General features: G+C 40.8%; 1 protein-coding gene across 2 annotated transcripts in view; it reads left to right on the top strand.

Moving 5' to 3' along the window:
- Nucleotides 1-13,846, top strand: part of EXT1 (exostosin glycosyltransferase 1) — a 351,759-nt gene that overhangs the window by 325,501 nt on the left and 12,412 nt on the right. For both annotated transcript variants that reach the window (XM_060195721.1, XM_007516650.3), the window contains 3 exons: nt 433-528; nt 5,892-5,981; nt 11,856-12,016. In XM_060195721.1, the coding sequence (XP_060051704.1) occupies nt 433-528; nt 5,892-5,981; nt 11,856-12,016 (347 nt within the window). The remainder of the gene's footprint in view (nt 1-432; nt 529-5,891; nt 5,982-11,855; nt 12,017-13,846) is intronic.

Consider the following 13,846-nt stretch of genomic DNA (forward strand, 5'->3'; position numbering starts at 1 on the left):
TGCATTAGCTTTATTTTGAATTCTTTTTATTTCTCTTGCATTGTTTGATCAAGCACAAGTTCAGAACAGATGTTCAGTATACATTTGTATTTAATCTGATTTTTTTCACTCACCATGTCTGGTGTCAGAATTTAGTAAAACACTTTATTAAGATCCAACAACCCTGAAATTATTTCTTTTTTCCTCTAACACTGTCTTAAGCCCCTTTACAAAATGTTTTAGGTTATTCCTTCTGTCCTCATTCTCTGACTGTGGAAGGAAGAAGGTTCTGAAGGTTGTGTGAGAGTGTGCTGTTCACTTTCAGTTGTGTTGTTTGCTATGCTGCCTTGCTTGGGTCTCCATCTCCTCATCGTTCTCTCTAAGAAGAAACTTTGGGTTGGAAGTCTATATAAATTCAGCCATCTGAATCTAATGACCCCCTATTCCTTCTAGATCATAGTTCTGTGGAATTGTGACAAGCCCTTACCAGCCAAGCACCGCTGGCCTGCCACTGCTGTGCCTGTCATCGTCATTGAAGGAGAAAGCAAGGTAGGACTTGAAGGATCTGAAAGTCTGAGTCTCCGTGGGGCACTTTGGGTGTTGGCCATGGAACTCTTCTTCCTGCTTGTAAGAACGGCTAGCCATATATTGTATTTTCTAAAATCTTCAGCAGTCCTCAGCTTTGACAGCCATCTGCTTTTATTATTTATTTATTTATTTATTTATTTATTTATTTATTTATTTGCCTCCAGGGTTATTGCTGGGGCTAGGTGCCTGCACTATGAATCCACTACTCCTGTAGGCTAATTTTTTCCTTTTTTGTTAGCCTTGTTGTTTATTGCTGCTATTGTTATTATTTGTTGTTATTGCTGTCATTGTTGTTGGATAGGACAGAGAGAAATCAAGAGAGGAGGGAAAGACAGGGGAAGACCGCCTGTGAAGCAAGCCCCTCCCCCCCCAGGTGGGGAGCTGGGGGCTTTAACTAGGATCCTTAGGCAGTCCTTGTGCTTTGTGCCATGTGCGCTTAATCCACTGTGCCACCACCCGGCACTCTAGCCATATGCTTTTAAATCAGGAGAACCTGTCTTCTCATAGTTACTCTTTAGAGAATTTGTGACCTCACATATACATTACTTCTCTGATCCTTGGTTTTCACACCTACAAAATAGAAATTGCAGCACACATTTCATTGGGTTGCTGTTAGAATGAAGTGAATTCAAAGTGTGATGGTGACATAAATGAAAAGGATGAAGTTATTGATGGCTGTAGAGATGCAGGAGGTTTGTTTATCTGATTAATCAGAATTAGCTGTGCCTTTCACAATAATAGTGACTCTTAGTTATATTTTGGTCTCTATCGGAGACTTTACTAAATTCAGCTAAAGCTGACCTTCTGCTTCTAGTCTTCATTTTGCTTGGAACTGAAAAATCTTTTTAATTATCTCATGGCCCTTAAGAAACTCAATCTGATGCTTTAAATTGACATTTGAGGCTGTGAATAATCTGACTGAACTCCTGAGCCCTTCCCAACCTTCTTTCTCATTGCTTTCCATGACAGATCCTGTCCTATGACCATATCTAATTATTCACAATTATCTGAATTGCTCTCTCTCTCTCTCTCTCTCCCTACCTTGAGTTTTTTAAAAATTATCTCATTTACTGTAAGTCTTGACCATTCCTCCTCAACTCTTCATGTCTGTTGTTAAAATTTCTGTGACTTCTTTAAGCTCCTCTTCACATGTTACCACTCCTTTAAAATTTCTTCCACCATTGACTGACAGAAGTCTGTTTTTGTCATCTCTGTTTGTTACTTTCTTGTCCATCTTAACAACTGTAAAGAAATAAGGGGCAGGTAGTGGTGCTCCTGGTTGAGTACACATTACAATGCTCAAGGACCCAGGTTCAAGCCTGCAGTCCCCACCTGCAGGGGAAAGCTTCACAAGTGATGAAGCAGTATTGCAGGTATCTGTCTCTCTCTCTCCCTATTCCCCCCTCCTCTCAATTTTTGGCTGTCTCTATCCAATAAATAAATAAAGATAAATTAAAAAAAAAAGTTTCTACTTATGAGACTACTGACAGTGTCACCTGTGAGATTTCCTTTCTCAGTTCCCAAGGGGCTATGGTCATGAGAGACTGACATATACACTGCATTAGACATCTTGGAACTTGAAAAACTAAACATCAGTGTATTTGTTTGAACCATTTAAAGTAATCATCTGATTTACCAAAAGTGGCAATTTCATGTGATTCAACATAATACAGTGAGGATTATAGCTGTTCTATGGACAAGATAATGGACAAGTGCATTATCTATTTACTTCCAATATATGACTGTGTTCTGGGCACTTTGCAACATTTGGGAGCACACTGGGAAACTTGAAAGCAAAGCCCTGGCATTTGGTCCCAGCCCTGGACTGGGACCAAACAGCATAGTTTGAAAGCTGCTTGGTAACCATTGACTGAGCAGGCCTCCTAGCATTAATCTAACTGTTCTTTATGAGTTTGTCTCAACTGAGGCATGGTTTTAAGAAAGGAACCAACACATAAAAATCTGCTCACCCCCATCTCTCCAATTCCAGCACCTGAGGTTTGCAACAGTGCTCAGATAGATGTGATTTACCTTGAACTTTGGCGGGATTGTTTGTTTGTTTATTCTCTCATTGTTTCCTTGTAGGAGTTAATCTCTCATTGAGTATGTTAGGATATTCAAACAGGATCCAGTCTGTCTGAATGACCAGAATCCATTCTTAACTTCTTTAGTTCATATTAGTCTTACATTTTCATACTCTATGAGTAGACCCAGTCTCTTTATGAAATGATAGTGATAAAAGTAGCTTTCTCAAATGTCCTTATTAGACACCTCAGATTTGGCCAGCCATGTCTACATTGAGACTTCTTGCAACCTGTTGGGTCCTGGTCTTTACCTTGAACACTTGATTGTGTTTGGCCATGTGATTCTGTTTCTTAAAAACTAGCTGTTGGACACATCATGTGAATGGTGTCATATGTCTTCCTCATTCTCCATTTTAAGCCTCCTTGTCTAGCTTTGAGTTTAAAATTGATGTGTTGGCTGCTTTAGCTGCGAAATTCTATTTTGAATTTATGGGCCTTGTCTTTGCAGTTCTCCCCTGTAGGCTTAACAAGGGAAAGGTCAGGACTTTGCTAAGCTGGCAGCTAATGGTTTCTGTGTTGGTCAGTGGACATGGAAACAGTATCAGGAAAATTGCTTCAGGCTGAGTTTTCTCAGCACTGTATATGTGGAGTGGCTGATCACTTTGTGTTTTATTTTGTTTTGAATGCCCAAGAAGGGGAAACAAAAACAAACAAACAAATTAAAAAAAAAAAAAACACAACTTGACCTAGTTGACAAATGTGTTGCAACAGACCCTAAAGCCATTTATGTTATAGTCATGTCCCTGGAGCTCCCAGAGATGGGTTGCAGGGGGCATGTTCCATTTTCTAATGCCATAAGCCCACAATAGTATAAGCTGTAAGTAGCTTCACAGTCCTGTAAAGAGCTGGATGTGAGGCGTATGGCTGAACTGGCTTTCATGTCAATATAGCTCAAGCTTTGAGGGGAGGAAGCAGTTCTCGGATTTGTGAAGAGCTCACTGTTGAAGCCTAGCTAGTGTCTCCTTTTCTCTTTATCTCCAGTGTTCACCTGTTATGTCCTCTGGCCTTTGTGTATTGAGAGTTGTTGGCAAGTATGTTTTTTTTTCTCTTGTATAAAAATGCAAGAGGACATTTAGGGAATGGGACCTGCAGTATAGCTCACCTGGACAGTTTGCTGCTTTGCCATGTGCATGATCCAGTTCCTAGCCTGGTCCTGGCCACATTGGAGGAAGATTAGATTCTGTAGTTCTCTCTCTCTCTCTCTCTCTCTCTCTCTCTCTCTCTCTCTCTGTCTCTGTCAGCTCATATTGTATTTTGCTACCAAAATGATGGACATGAAGAACTTGAAACCACTCCTGACATATAATAGATGTTAAAAAACATCATCTTGCTGTCCTTAAGGCTAGTTATTTATTTTGTGGTACATTTGACATAAAGTTTAAACTGTACCTGTCTCCAAATAATCTCTCTAATCTTAATTTTCCAACTGACCCTCTTAGTCCCCAAAGCCCCTGATGCGTGCGCATGCACACGGGCGCGCGCGCGCGCGCGCACGCACACACACACACACACACACACACACACACACACACACACACACACACACACCTCACCAGGTCTTTACCCAAACTTTATTCCTGCACTGCTTTCTAGACTTTCTTCCATCTATGGCCCACATATGCTATTGTTTGGTATTTTTCGAACACATTTTATTTTTTAACTTTATTTATTTATTTATTTGGTAGACAGCCAGAAATTGAGAGAAGGGCAGAGACAGAGAGACACCTGCAGCCCTGCCTCATCACTTGTGAAGTTTTCCCCCTGCAGTTGGGGACTGGGGGCTCAAGCCCAGGTCCTTTTGTACTGGAATTTGTGCGTTCAGCCAGGTGCGCCACCACCCGGCCTCTTGTTTGGTATTTTTCTTCAAGTCAACTTATGTTCATTTTAATAAGATTTGCTTGCGGTAACTTTACTGCTACCTTTTACTGCCATAGCTACAAATAAGTATGTGTATATGCTTGCTCCTCATCCCCTCCTTCCTTCTTTTTTTTTTTTCCCAACACCGTTATCTCTGGGGCTCAGTGCCTGCTCGATGAATCCACCACTCTCAGCAGCCAGATTTTCCTCTTTTTTTTCTTTTTAAGTATATATTTATGGTTTTTAAATTATCTTTATTTATTTATTGGATAGACACAGTCAGATATCAAGAGGGGAGAAGGAGATAAGAGGAAGAGAGACACGTACTGCACTGCTTCACCACTGGCAAAGCTTTACTCCTGCAGTAGGGACTAGGGGTTTGAACCTGGATCCTTGTGCATTGTAACATGTGCAGTCAGCCAGGTGTGCCACCACCCAGCCCCTTTCCTCTTTTTTTCTTACTTTTTTTTAAAAAAAAAATTATTTGTTTATTTACTCATTCATTTATTTATTGAGAAAGATAGGAGAGAGAAAAAGAACCAGGCATCACTCTGGTACATGTGCTGCTGGGGACTGAACTCGGGACATCATACTTGAGAATCCAATGTCTTATCCTCTCCTATCCATCCAATGTCTAACCTCTCCATACCATCTCCTGAGCCACTCTTACCTTTCTTTTATTTGATAGGGCAGAGAGAAATTGAGAGAGGAGAGAAAGAGAGAGACTGGCAGCACTACTTCACTGCTCAGGAAGCTTCTCTCCTGCAGGTGGGGACCAAGGGCTTGAATATAGGTCCTAACACATGGTGACATGTACATTCAATTGGGTATATACCATCCCACCTGGCCCCCCGTGTGTATGTTAATAAGTAGTAGAAATTTAAAATGTTCATACACACTTAAAATGATCTGACCTCCCAGTGGTGCATGTCCCACACTTGAAACCACTGCTCCCTCCATCCACTCTGTTATCCTAAGGCTGCTGAGTCATTCACCCCAGCCTTTTTCATTTGCCACCTGTTAGCCCAATCTCTCCATGTAGGGTGCATTACAGTCTCTTAAGTTCTACTTTCTTGTCACTTGTTCATCTGCTTTTCCAAGCAGGGTTTGGCTCCATCCTCTTATCACTGACATTTCTTATCCCTGTCTGGCTGGGAGCACTCAGAAGAATAGATCTCATTTACCTTTGTATTTCCTTTGCCCAACAAGACACCTGGTCTACACTTGGTGCCTTGCAGTTGTAGAACAAACGTGTCTGCTCTAGTGGAGAATGGAGGAGTGCCCATAGTGAGGGGTAAACATTCAGTCTGGAGATGAATATGAGCTATTTTCCTGAAGACTCTAAACTTACCTCTTTTGTTTTTTCCTCCCAACTACTTCCAGGTTATGAGCAGCCGTTTTCTGCCCTATGACATCATTGTCACAGATGCTGTACTTAGCCTGGATGAGGACACCGTGCTTTCTACTACAGAGGTGAGTGTCCATACATCTCAGGTCCCCTGAACTTCAGGGTGGCCCTTTTTGCCCTGGGCCTAGTGGAAACACCTTTTCAAAACTTCCTGTGAAGTCCATTTTAATCAACTCAGTTGCCATTAGTACCTTGCCACCACTTGGCACCCTGAAGCAGGCAGTTTCCCCATTGTCTCTGTGCTAAATGCTGCTCATTTGCACTGCAGTGCTTCACCTCTCTGCTTCTGTCTGCCCTCCATTTTGTTTGGTTTGGTTTGCTTTATAAATAGCACAGTGATAGACAGAGTGTAGAGAACCCAGGGAAGGTGGGAGAGGTGTCTATTTAGCATTATCTGGAAGCCACATTTCCAGAGCAAACTCACTATCTTCCCCCTGATTATCCTAATTTCTTATGGGTGTGTAGAGTGCCCCTACTAGGGAACACTAACCTGGATTCTTAAAGTAGCTTTCCTGTCTTGGGTTCAAAGTGTTCCTTTTCTCTCACCCACACAAGAGCAGATAGTTTCACTTTAAGACAGAGATGAAAATCCCTACTCTTTTCAGGTGTCCAGGTATTTCTGCCAAAAATAAGACTGTGCAAAGAATATGTAAGGAGAGAGAGGGAAGAAGAGAGAGATAATAGAAAACTAATTTTATAGCACAGATGGATATTGATCTCTGAAACCTTACTTTAAACCATAAAGAGGCCCAAAGACAGTTATATAAAAATGGCAGTATGGTGGAAATACATTATTAATGGTGGCTGATAAAAAGCATGGAGCCTTAGCAGCTACTTATACCTTTTCCCTTCCTTTTTTTTTAATTTTTTCCTTTTTATTCATAAGCATCACCAGCATTAAGGAACATGTCAGGTTGTAGTGTCATACAGTAGTCTGCTACCCAGCCTGCCAGGATTCAATATTAAGAGTAGTGATCTCACACTCTTCTTGCAACTCTGCATTTATTTATTTATTATTGGATAGAGACAGAGAGAAATTGAGGGGGGAAGGGGAGAAAGAGAGAGACTGAGAGATACCTGCAGCCCTGCTTCACCCCTTATGAAGCTTTCCTCTTGCAGGTAGGGACCAGGGGCTTGAACCTGAGTCCTTGTGCACTATAAAAAAGGTGTGCGCTTAACCAGGTGCACCACCACCTGGCCCCCCTCTCCTTGCAATTGCATAGACACTACTGTTTTGGGATCATGCGCAGAGATCCCTCCATAGGTTCCTCACAGTTCCAATGAAAAGGAATTTTCACAGGACATAAGTTCAATGGCGCGATTTCTGGATCCTTTATTTAGTTGTGCAAAGTATAGATTTTAAGAAAAAGAGAAGAGACTTGGGAAAAGGCTGTCCCAAGGGCATATGGACCCAAAATAAAGTGAGAGAAGCAGGGAACCAAAAAGACCCCTTTTTCATCCTTCTGTCCCCCAGTTATACCCCTTCTGACATCACCCCAGCACTCACTTTTCATTGGCTCCTCCCTTTTTCTGTAGCACAAAAGTAGCCTTCCACCAACAAAAAATCCACTTTTCATGTGCAAATCTCTGTGCTATAAGCATGCATCCCTGTTCCAAGTGTGTGAACATAGAAAAAAATAAATAAATCCTCAGGAAGGAGCTCTTTTCCCCGAGCATTCCCTCAACACTAACCAGTTTCCATCGATTAAAGTGTGAACATACAGCTAATTGTGCCATGTAGGGAGAAGAATATATGCTTAATATTCAAAGGGAAAGATGATTATGGAATACAGTATAGAAAACGTCCCAATTTGCATCTTGCTGCTGGCTCCTGTAATAGAGGCTAGCATCCTAGGAGCACATTCATTCCAAATGCCATTACTAAGAGAGATCTTTGTTCTCATCTCCATGTCAGGTATTTTGATTGCATACCTTATGCCTGCAGCCATCAGAATTCAAACCAGGTGATTCAAATGAGGGAATTTAAGCTGAATCAATGTGGATGCAGTTAAAGAGCACCCCTCTACCCCCCCCCCCCCAGAGACAGTGAGACACTGGGAGAGTAGTAAGAGCAGGAAACAGTTCTCATCCTTAGGTCTGATGGAATAAAGAAAGAAGATAGTGTTCCTACAGTCACTATGAGATGGGAAGAGGCTGTTACTATGGAGGAATGGTGGGGCCCAGATGCAGGGAGAGCATCCAAGAACCATTGGTCCACAGATCTATCTATGTCTCACCTTCTTTCTCCTGTTGACAACCCCCATTGATTAACTCAAGCCCGCTAGTCATCCAACAGCAAGGAAGACCAGCTTGTACCATCCATAAATTCCATCATCTCGGGATACACAGCATGGCAAAAACAGAAAGGAGATCCTGGGGGAAAGTCAGAGAGAACAGTGCTTTGCCGTAGTGGAACCTCTGGTCAAGATAACTATGGTGTATGCTTTAATTATTATCCCAGGACTTGCAAATTTGGTAAATCTGAAAAAAACTCCTTCTCTTTGCAAGTTCACAAGTCTCACTCTAGGATTTTTTTTTTCTCTGTTCAACGATACCACTTTTAGCTGCTGTGATATATCCATGTTTGGTGGCTTTATTTTTTCAAAGAATAGCAACTCTTACCCTGCAGTGCTTGCTGGGAAGAATGTGTTGTATCTGGAGTAATTAGAAGCTAACATGGGTGGAAAAGGATATGTAAATTTGGGGAGCTGGCATTCAGGATTACTTTTGCTACTGATCAGGTTGTCTTGTCTAAAATGATTGAGGTTAGGAATTTCTCTCTCTCTCTCTCTCTCTCTAACTGAATTTTGTTGATTCATTTACTTTCCTTTCTTGGTATTCTTAGCTTGTTAGCTATGACTACACTGTACTAATAATAGATTTTTATTTATTTATTTTATTTATAAAAAGGAAACATTAACAAAATCATAGGATAAGAGTGGTACAACTCCACACAATTCCCACCACCAGAACTCCGTATCTCATCCCCTCCCCTGATAGCTTTCCTATTCTTTAACCCTCTGGGAGTATGGACCCAAGGTCATTGTGGGATGCAGAAGGTGGAAGGTCTGGCTTCTGTAATTGCTTCCCCGCTGAACATGGGCGTTGACAGGTCGACCCATACTCCCAGCCTGCCTCTCTCTTTCCCTAGTGGGGAAGGGCTCTGGGGAAGCAGAGCTCCAGAACACATTGGTGGGTTTGTCTGTCCAGGGAAGTCTGGTTGGCATCATGCTAACATCTGGAACCTGGTGGCTGAAAAAAGAGTTAACATATAAAGCTGAACAAATTGTTGATCAATCATGGACCTAAAGGCTGGAATAGTGCAGATGAAGAGTTGAGGGGTCCTCCATTTTGTAGATAGCTAGTAGGCATATTTTAGTTATATTCCAAAGGGTCTGTGGCTATACTAGGTTTTTGATTTATTTTGTTTTGTTTTGGTTTTGGTTTTGGTTTTCCCCTGAACCTGAACTCTGATATGCAGGTGGATCCAAGTTATTGTCTGGGGAGATGATGTCATGGCTGGAAAAGGACCAGAAAGCTGGATCAGGGAAGAGAGTGGCTCCCAAATATGGGAAATGGATATAAATATTGTTGATTGTAGACCCCATCGATTTGATGTGATCTGAGGCCCATATTCAGCTTAGGAGCCTATGTGACCTCTGCATCCCTGTAGATCTGAGCTCACATTCTGTGGTCATGAGTAGGAACATTCCAAGCTGCCCCAATATCGGCCCATCTTCCTCAGGTGTAGCATAGAGTTTGTTGTCCATCCTCCCTTCGGAGTAAAAGCATAGATTTTTTTAAACCACTTCCTGTAAAGGACCTTAGTTGGTTTATAGTTATTTACATTTATCTGGGTTACTCCAAATTCTCAAAAGAAAACAGATTTTGGTTTCTAAGAGGAAAGGCTCTTAGCTGACCTTTGCCTTCTTTGATGTGTTAATAATCCGCTTGAAAGCAGAACTATCACAAGAATCGTAGTTTTATCTGAATCTACTTTTCTGTTCTTTTGAAAATCTTGAGATGGCTTTGAGATAGTAAGAAATTCATGTGATGAAAACACCCCCTTGTGTTCACTGGCAACTGCCAGTGCATATCTTTCCTTTTCAAAGAATAGCAGAGAACCCCAAAGAGAGATGACAGCTAAGCTAATTCTTTGAGGATGGGCTGCTTAATATACTATCCTAACAGTTGGTGTCATTAGTATTGAACACCAGCACTGATGTGCAGGGCATCACAACCTGATTTCAATCTTCTGGCATATACTACCCATTCTCCTGCTGTCTTTCAACTTTGAGATGCCTCTCCACTCTATTCCAACTGTTTACGATGAATGCCTCCCCACCCTCCTTAACTTGAAATGGAGCATCAGCCTAGATTCTCGTAAAAACTTGAATTTATGACAACTTACAGTCTGATTTAATGAAGTCCAAAGAGTTCGGAGATAAAAGACCCTTCAGTTTAATTGTTCCCCATGGACAGCATTTTGGGGGAACAAACTTTATAGTTAAGGTTTTCTTATCTTGAAACAGGGCATCCACATGGATTTTCATAAGAATTTGAATTTATGACTATTTACAAAATGATTTAGTTAAGTCCAAAGAGTTTGGTGATAAAAGACCCTTAAGGTTTATAGTTTCCCTGATATTTTCCACTAGATGGTATATGCATTAAATAGTTTTTTGCCTGGTTTATCATATGCATGATTTGTGTTAACAATTATATATGTACTTTTAAGCGTGTTAGAAAGTAATAATGGTCAGGAATCAAACAGGATTTCACTGAAATGTTTACCTAGAATTACACTAATGGAAGACAACAATATTAAATAAGGTGCTAAATGCAGGGCAAGGAACATAACACAAGTAGGTGGTGGCACATATAAAGGGGGAGCTTTGGAAATACTGCTCTAGGCTTCTTTTTCTTTTAATTGAGGCAAGATTCTTCTAACAAAATTAATAATTTCAGAATGTCTAATGCAATGGTATTCAGTGCTTCCACAATATTATGTGGTCATTACCTGTTTCTATAACACTTTCATCCTCTAACAAGGAAAACCCTGCATCAAGTAATCAATGACTCATTATTGTTGAAACCATAATCTGTTTTCTTTCTCTGGACTCTGTTTGGTATTTCAGTGGAATGGAATCGTAGAAGAAGTAGCCTTTTATGAATGGCTTGTGTCTCTCAGCCTCATGTTTTCAAGCTTTGAATTCCCACCCCAGAGCCTTTTACTTTGGTGCAATATACCAACTCCAGTCCAGGTTCTGCTTTGTGTTTTCCCTTCTGGTGCCACTTACTCTTAATGATCTTTTTTTTACAGTGGGGTGCTTTTTCTAGATTTCCCTGGCACTATGCATATTTAAATCTGAAGCCTGACTTCTTACTTTTTTTTTTTAATCTCATAGTATTCCTGAGAGAACTTGTGCACTTTTTTAAAACATGTTTTCTCTTGTTCTTAAGAGTCACTTTGCTGTATGCTTGTTATAATGTATGTGGTATATTCATATTCTGGAAGGAGATAGGAAATCTGCTCTCATTTATATAACAGATGCTTTTGTGCCTCACAGGAATCAGTGATCACGTGCACCTCTGAGGGAAGGGAAAGAAGCAGCTGCTTTCTTTCTCTTCTTTTTCCTTTACTTTTTTTTTTTTAAATTTTTTCCCCCAGCTTGAACAGACTGGAACTCTAAAGGACGTATTCATAAATTACCCCCTCCCATTTTCTCACTGATCTGAAGTGAACAGAAAATATTAAAATGTGCATAATCACAGGGCAAAATGTCAAGAAGTCAGTCTAATTTGCTGACAAATACATAGAATTAATGTTTCACAACAGTCCCAGGATTTCAAGTTCTGAATTAGCAGGGGTAAGGCAGTGTTTTGTTGACATTTGTTAACACTGTTGATTGCTTGCTTGGCATGTGTTCTGCCTGCAGGTGGATTTTGCCTTCACAGTGTGGCAGAGCTTCCCTGAGAGGATTGTGGGGTACCCTGCACGCAGCCATTTCTGGGATAACTCTAAGGAGCGCTGGGGGTACACGTCCAAGTGGACAAACGACTACTCCATGGTGTTAACAGGAGCTGCTATTTACCACAAGTGAGGAATTGAGCGATTTTGTGTATAAATGTCTATTTAGATAATATAGATTCTTATATTAATTTCTATTCACTGCATAAATAAGATAATGGGCAAAATCTTGTTAACAATGTTAGCAAAACATAGTTTGTTGATGTATCTGTTGTCTTTGAAACCAGTAAGGCCTCTGCCTTATTGCTTTTGTTAAATTAATTGGATTGTCAGGAAAGTCATGACACATTTTTGTGTAAAAAACATTAAAAAAAAATGTGTCGTGACTTTTCTGACAGCCCAGTGTTTTAGATGATATTCTCAGATAGTCTGAAGTGTGAAGACATGTTGAGGGTGTATTGAGAAATGTACTTATTCAGAATAAAAACAACAACAAAAGTACTTAATTGCCAACACACAAGATATTATTCTAGCTGCTTGAAATTTACCATTGAGTGAAATAAAAAAGCCAATAACAAAGAAGATCACCTGAGAACACAACAAGACAAGACCCAGATGACTTTGGGAACCCACCAAGTCACAGGTGAGTACAAACGTGTGGCTCATGGACAGAGAGGGGCCTAAGGAGAGATTCCTGGGGCTGACAGCCCATATCTACTCGGGAGCAACTGGTAATAGGCAGTTTGCCAGTTAAGACACCTCCTCTGGTCTGAGTTCTGTGGGAGTTTTATGAGAGGAGAGGATCCCCTAAGGCTCACCAAATGCAACTGTGAATCTCCATTGCTACTGACCCTTGGAGGCTGGAGCAGCAGTGGGGAGGCCCTTTGCTGACCTAATCAGGCAACTCAGGAGAAGACACACACTTCCAGTGGTATGAAAGTGAGGCTGTATAGTGGGAGCCTTTCCACATTGTTCTCCTAATGAATTTGAAGACACTTTGAATAATTGCCTTAGGACCCACAGAGTATAAATAGGATTTGTTTAGAAACTCACAGGGCCAAGGACTGCAGGCTCTGGCTGCTGTCAGAGAAGCTGAATTGGGCCTGGGGTCTCTGTATTAGCACTGTGCTATCTTTCCCCCACCAGTGTTATCTCTAGGTTAGGAGTGAGTAATTATGCTAAAAACTCTACTTCAGGCTCCCATAGCTTACAGGGAAGACAAAGAACAAAAGAGGGTTTAACAGCCACCATGCTTCACCTCAAGGATTGAGACAACATTGAAACAACTGTTAATTTCTATAATTATGAACTCTTTAAGTACTTACTTAGACACAAGTCAAGCCAGCAAGTGTTATTAGTGGACTGAGTAGTACTGAGAGAAGGACCTCATAACACACCATATACAATGGTTAAACCAAGAAGAAACATTGGAGAAATGAACCATGACAAAAGCCTAGATAAACCTCCTCTCCCCCAAAAGTAGAACATAAGAATGAGCACTAATGCCAAATACTAATTGAGGCATTAATCACAGGAGTGAGGAAAGAGTTTGAAAGTAGTATCATCAGAAATGGGGAGACAGCAAATGAGACTCTGAAAGAAAATGCTGACTATCTCAAGGTAATTAGAGAGCTGAAAGCTGAAATAGCTGAGCCACAGAAAACAACAGAGAGGAGAGAGAATAGAATAAGTGAGGCAGAAAACAGAATTAGTAAGATTGAGGATGAATTAGAGAAAACTAAGAAAGAAGTAAGAGATATCAAAGAGATTGAGATACTGAAAACAACAACAGAGTCATATGGGATGACTTCAAAAGAAGTAATATACGCTTTATTGGCTTACAAGAGGAAGAAGGGGGGAGCATTCTACAGGACATAATAGATGAGAACTTCCCTAGTCTAGACAACATAAAAGACATAAAGGTTCAAGAGGTTCAGAGGGTCCCAGCAGAATTAATGC

This window comes from Erinaceus europaeus, chromosome 1, assembly GCF_950295315.1.
Source record: "Erinaceus europaeus chromosome 1, mEriEur2.1, whole genome shotgun sequence".
Taxonomy (NCBI): domain Eukaryota; kingdom Metazoa; phylum Chordata; class Mammalia; order Eulipotyphla; family Erinaceidae; genus Erinaceus; species Erinaceus europaeus.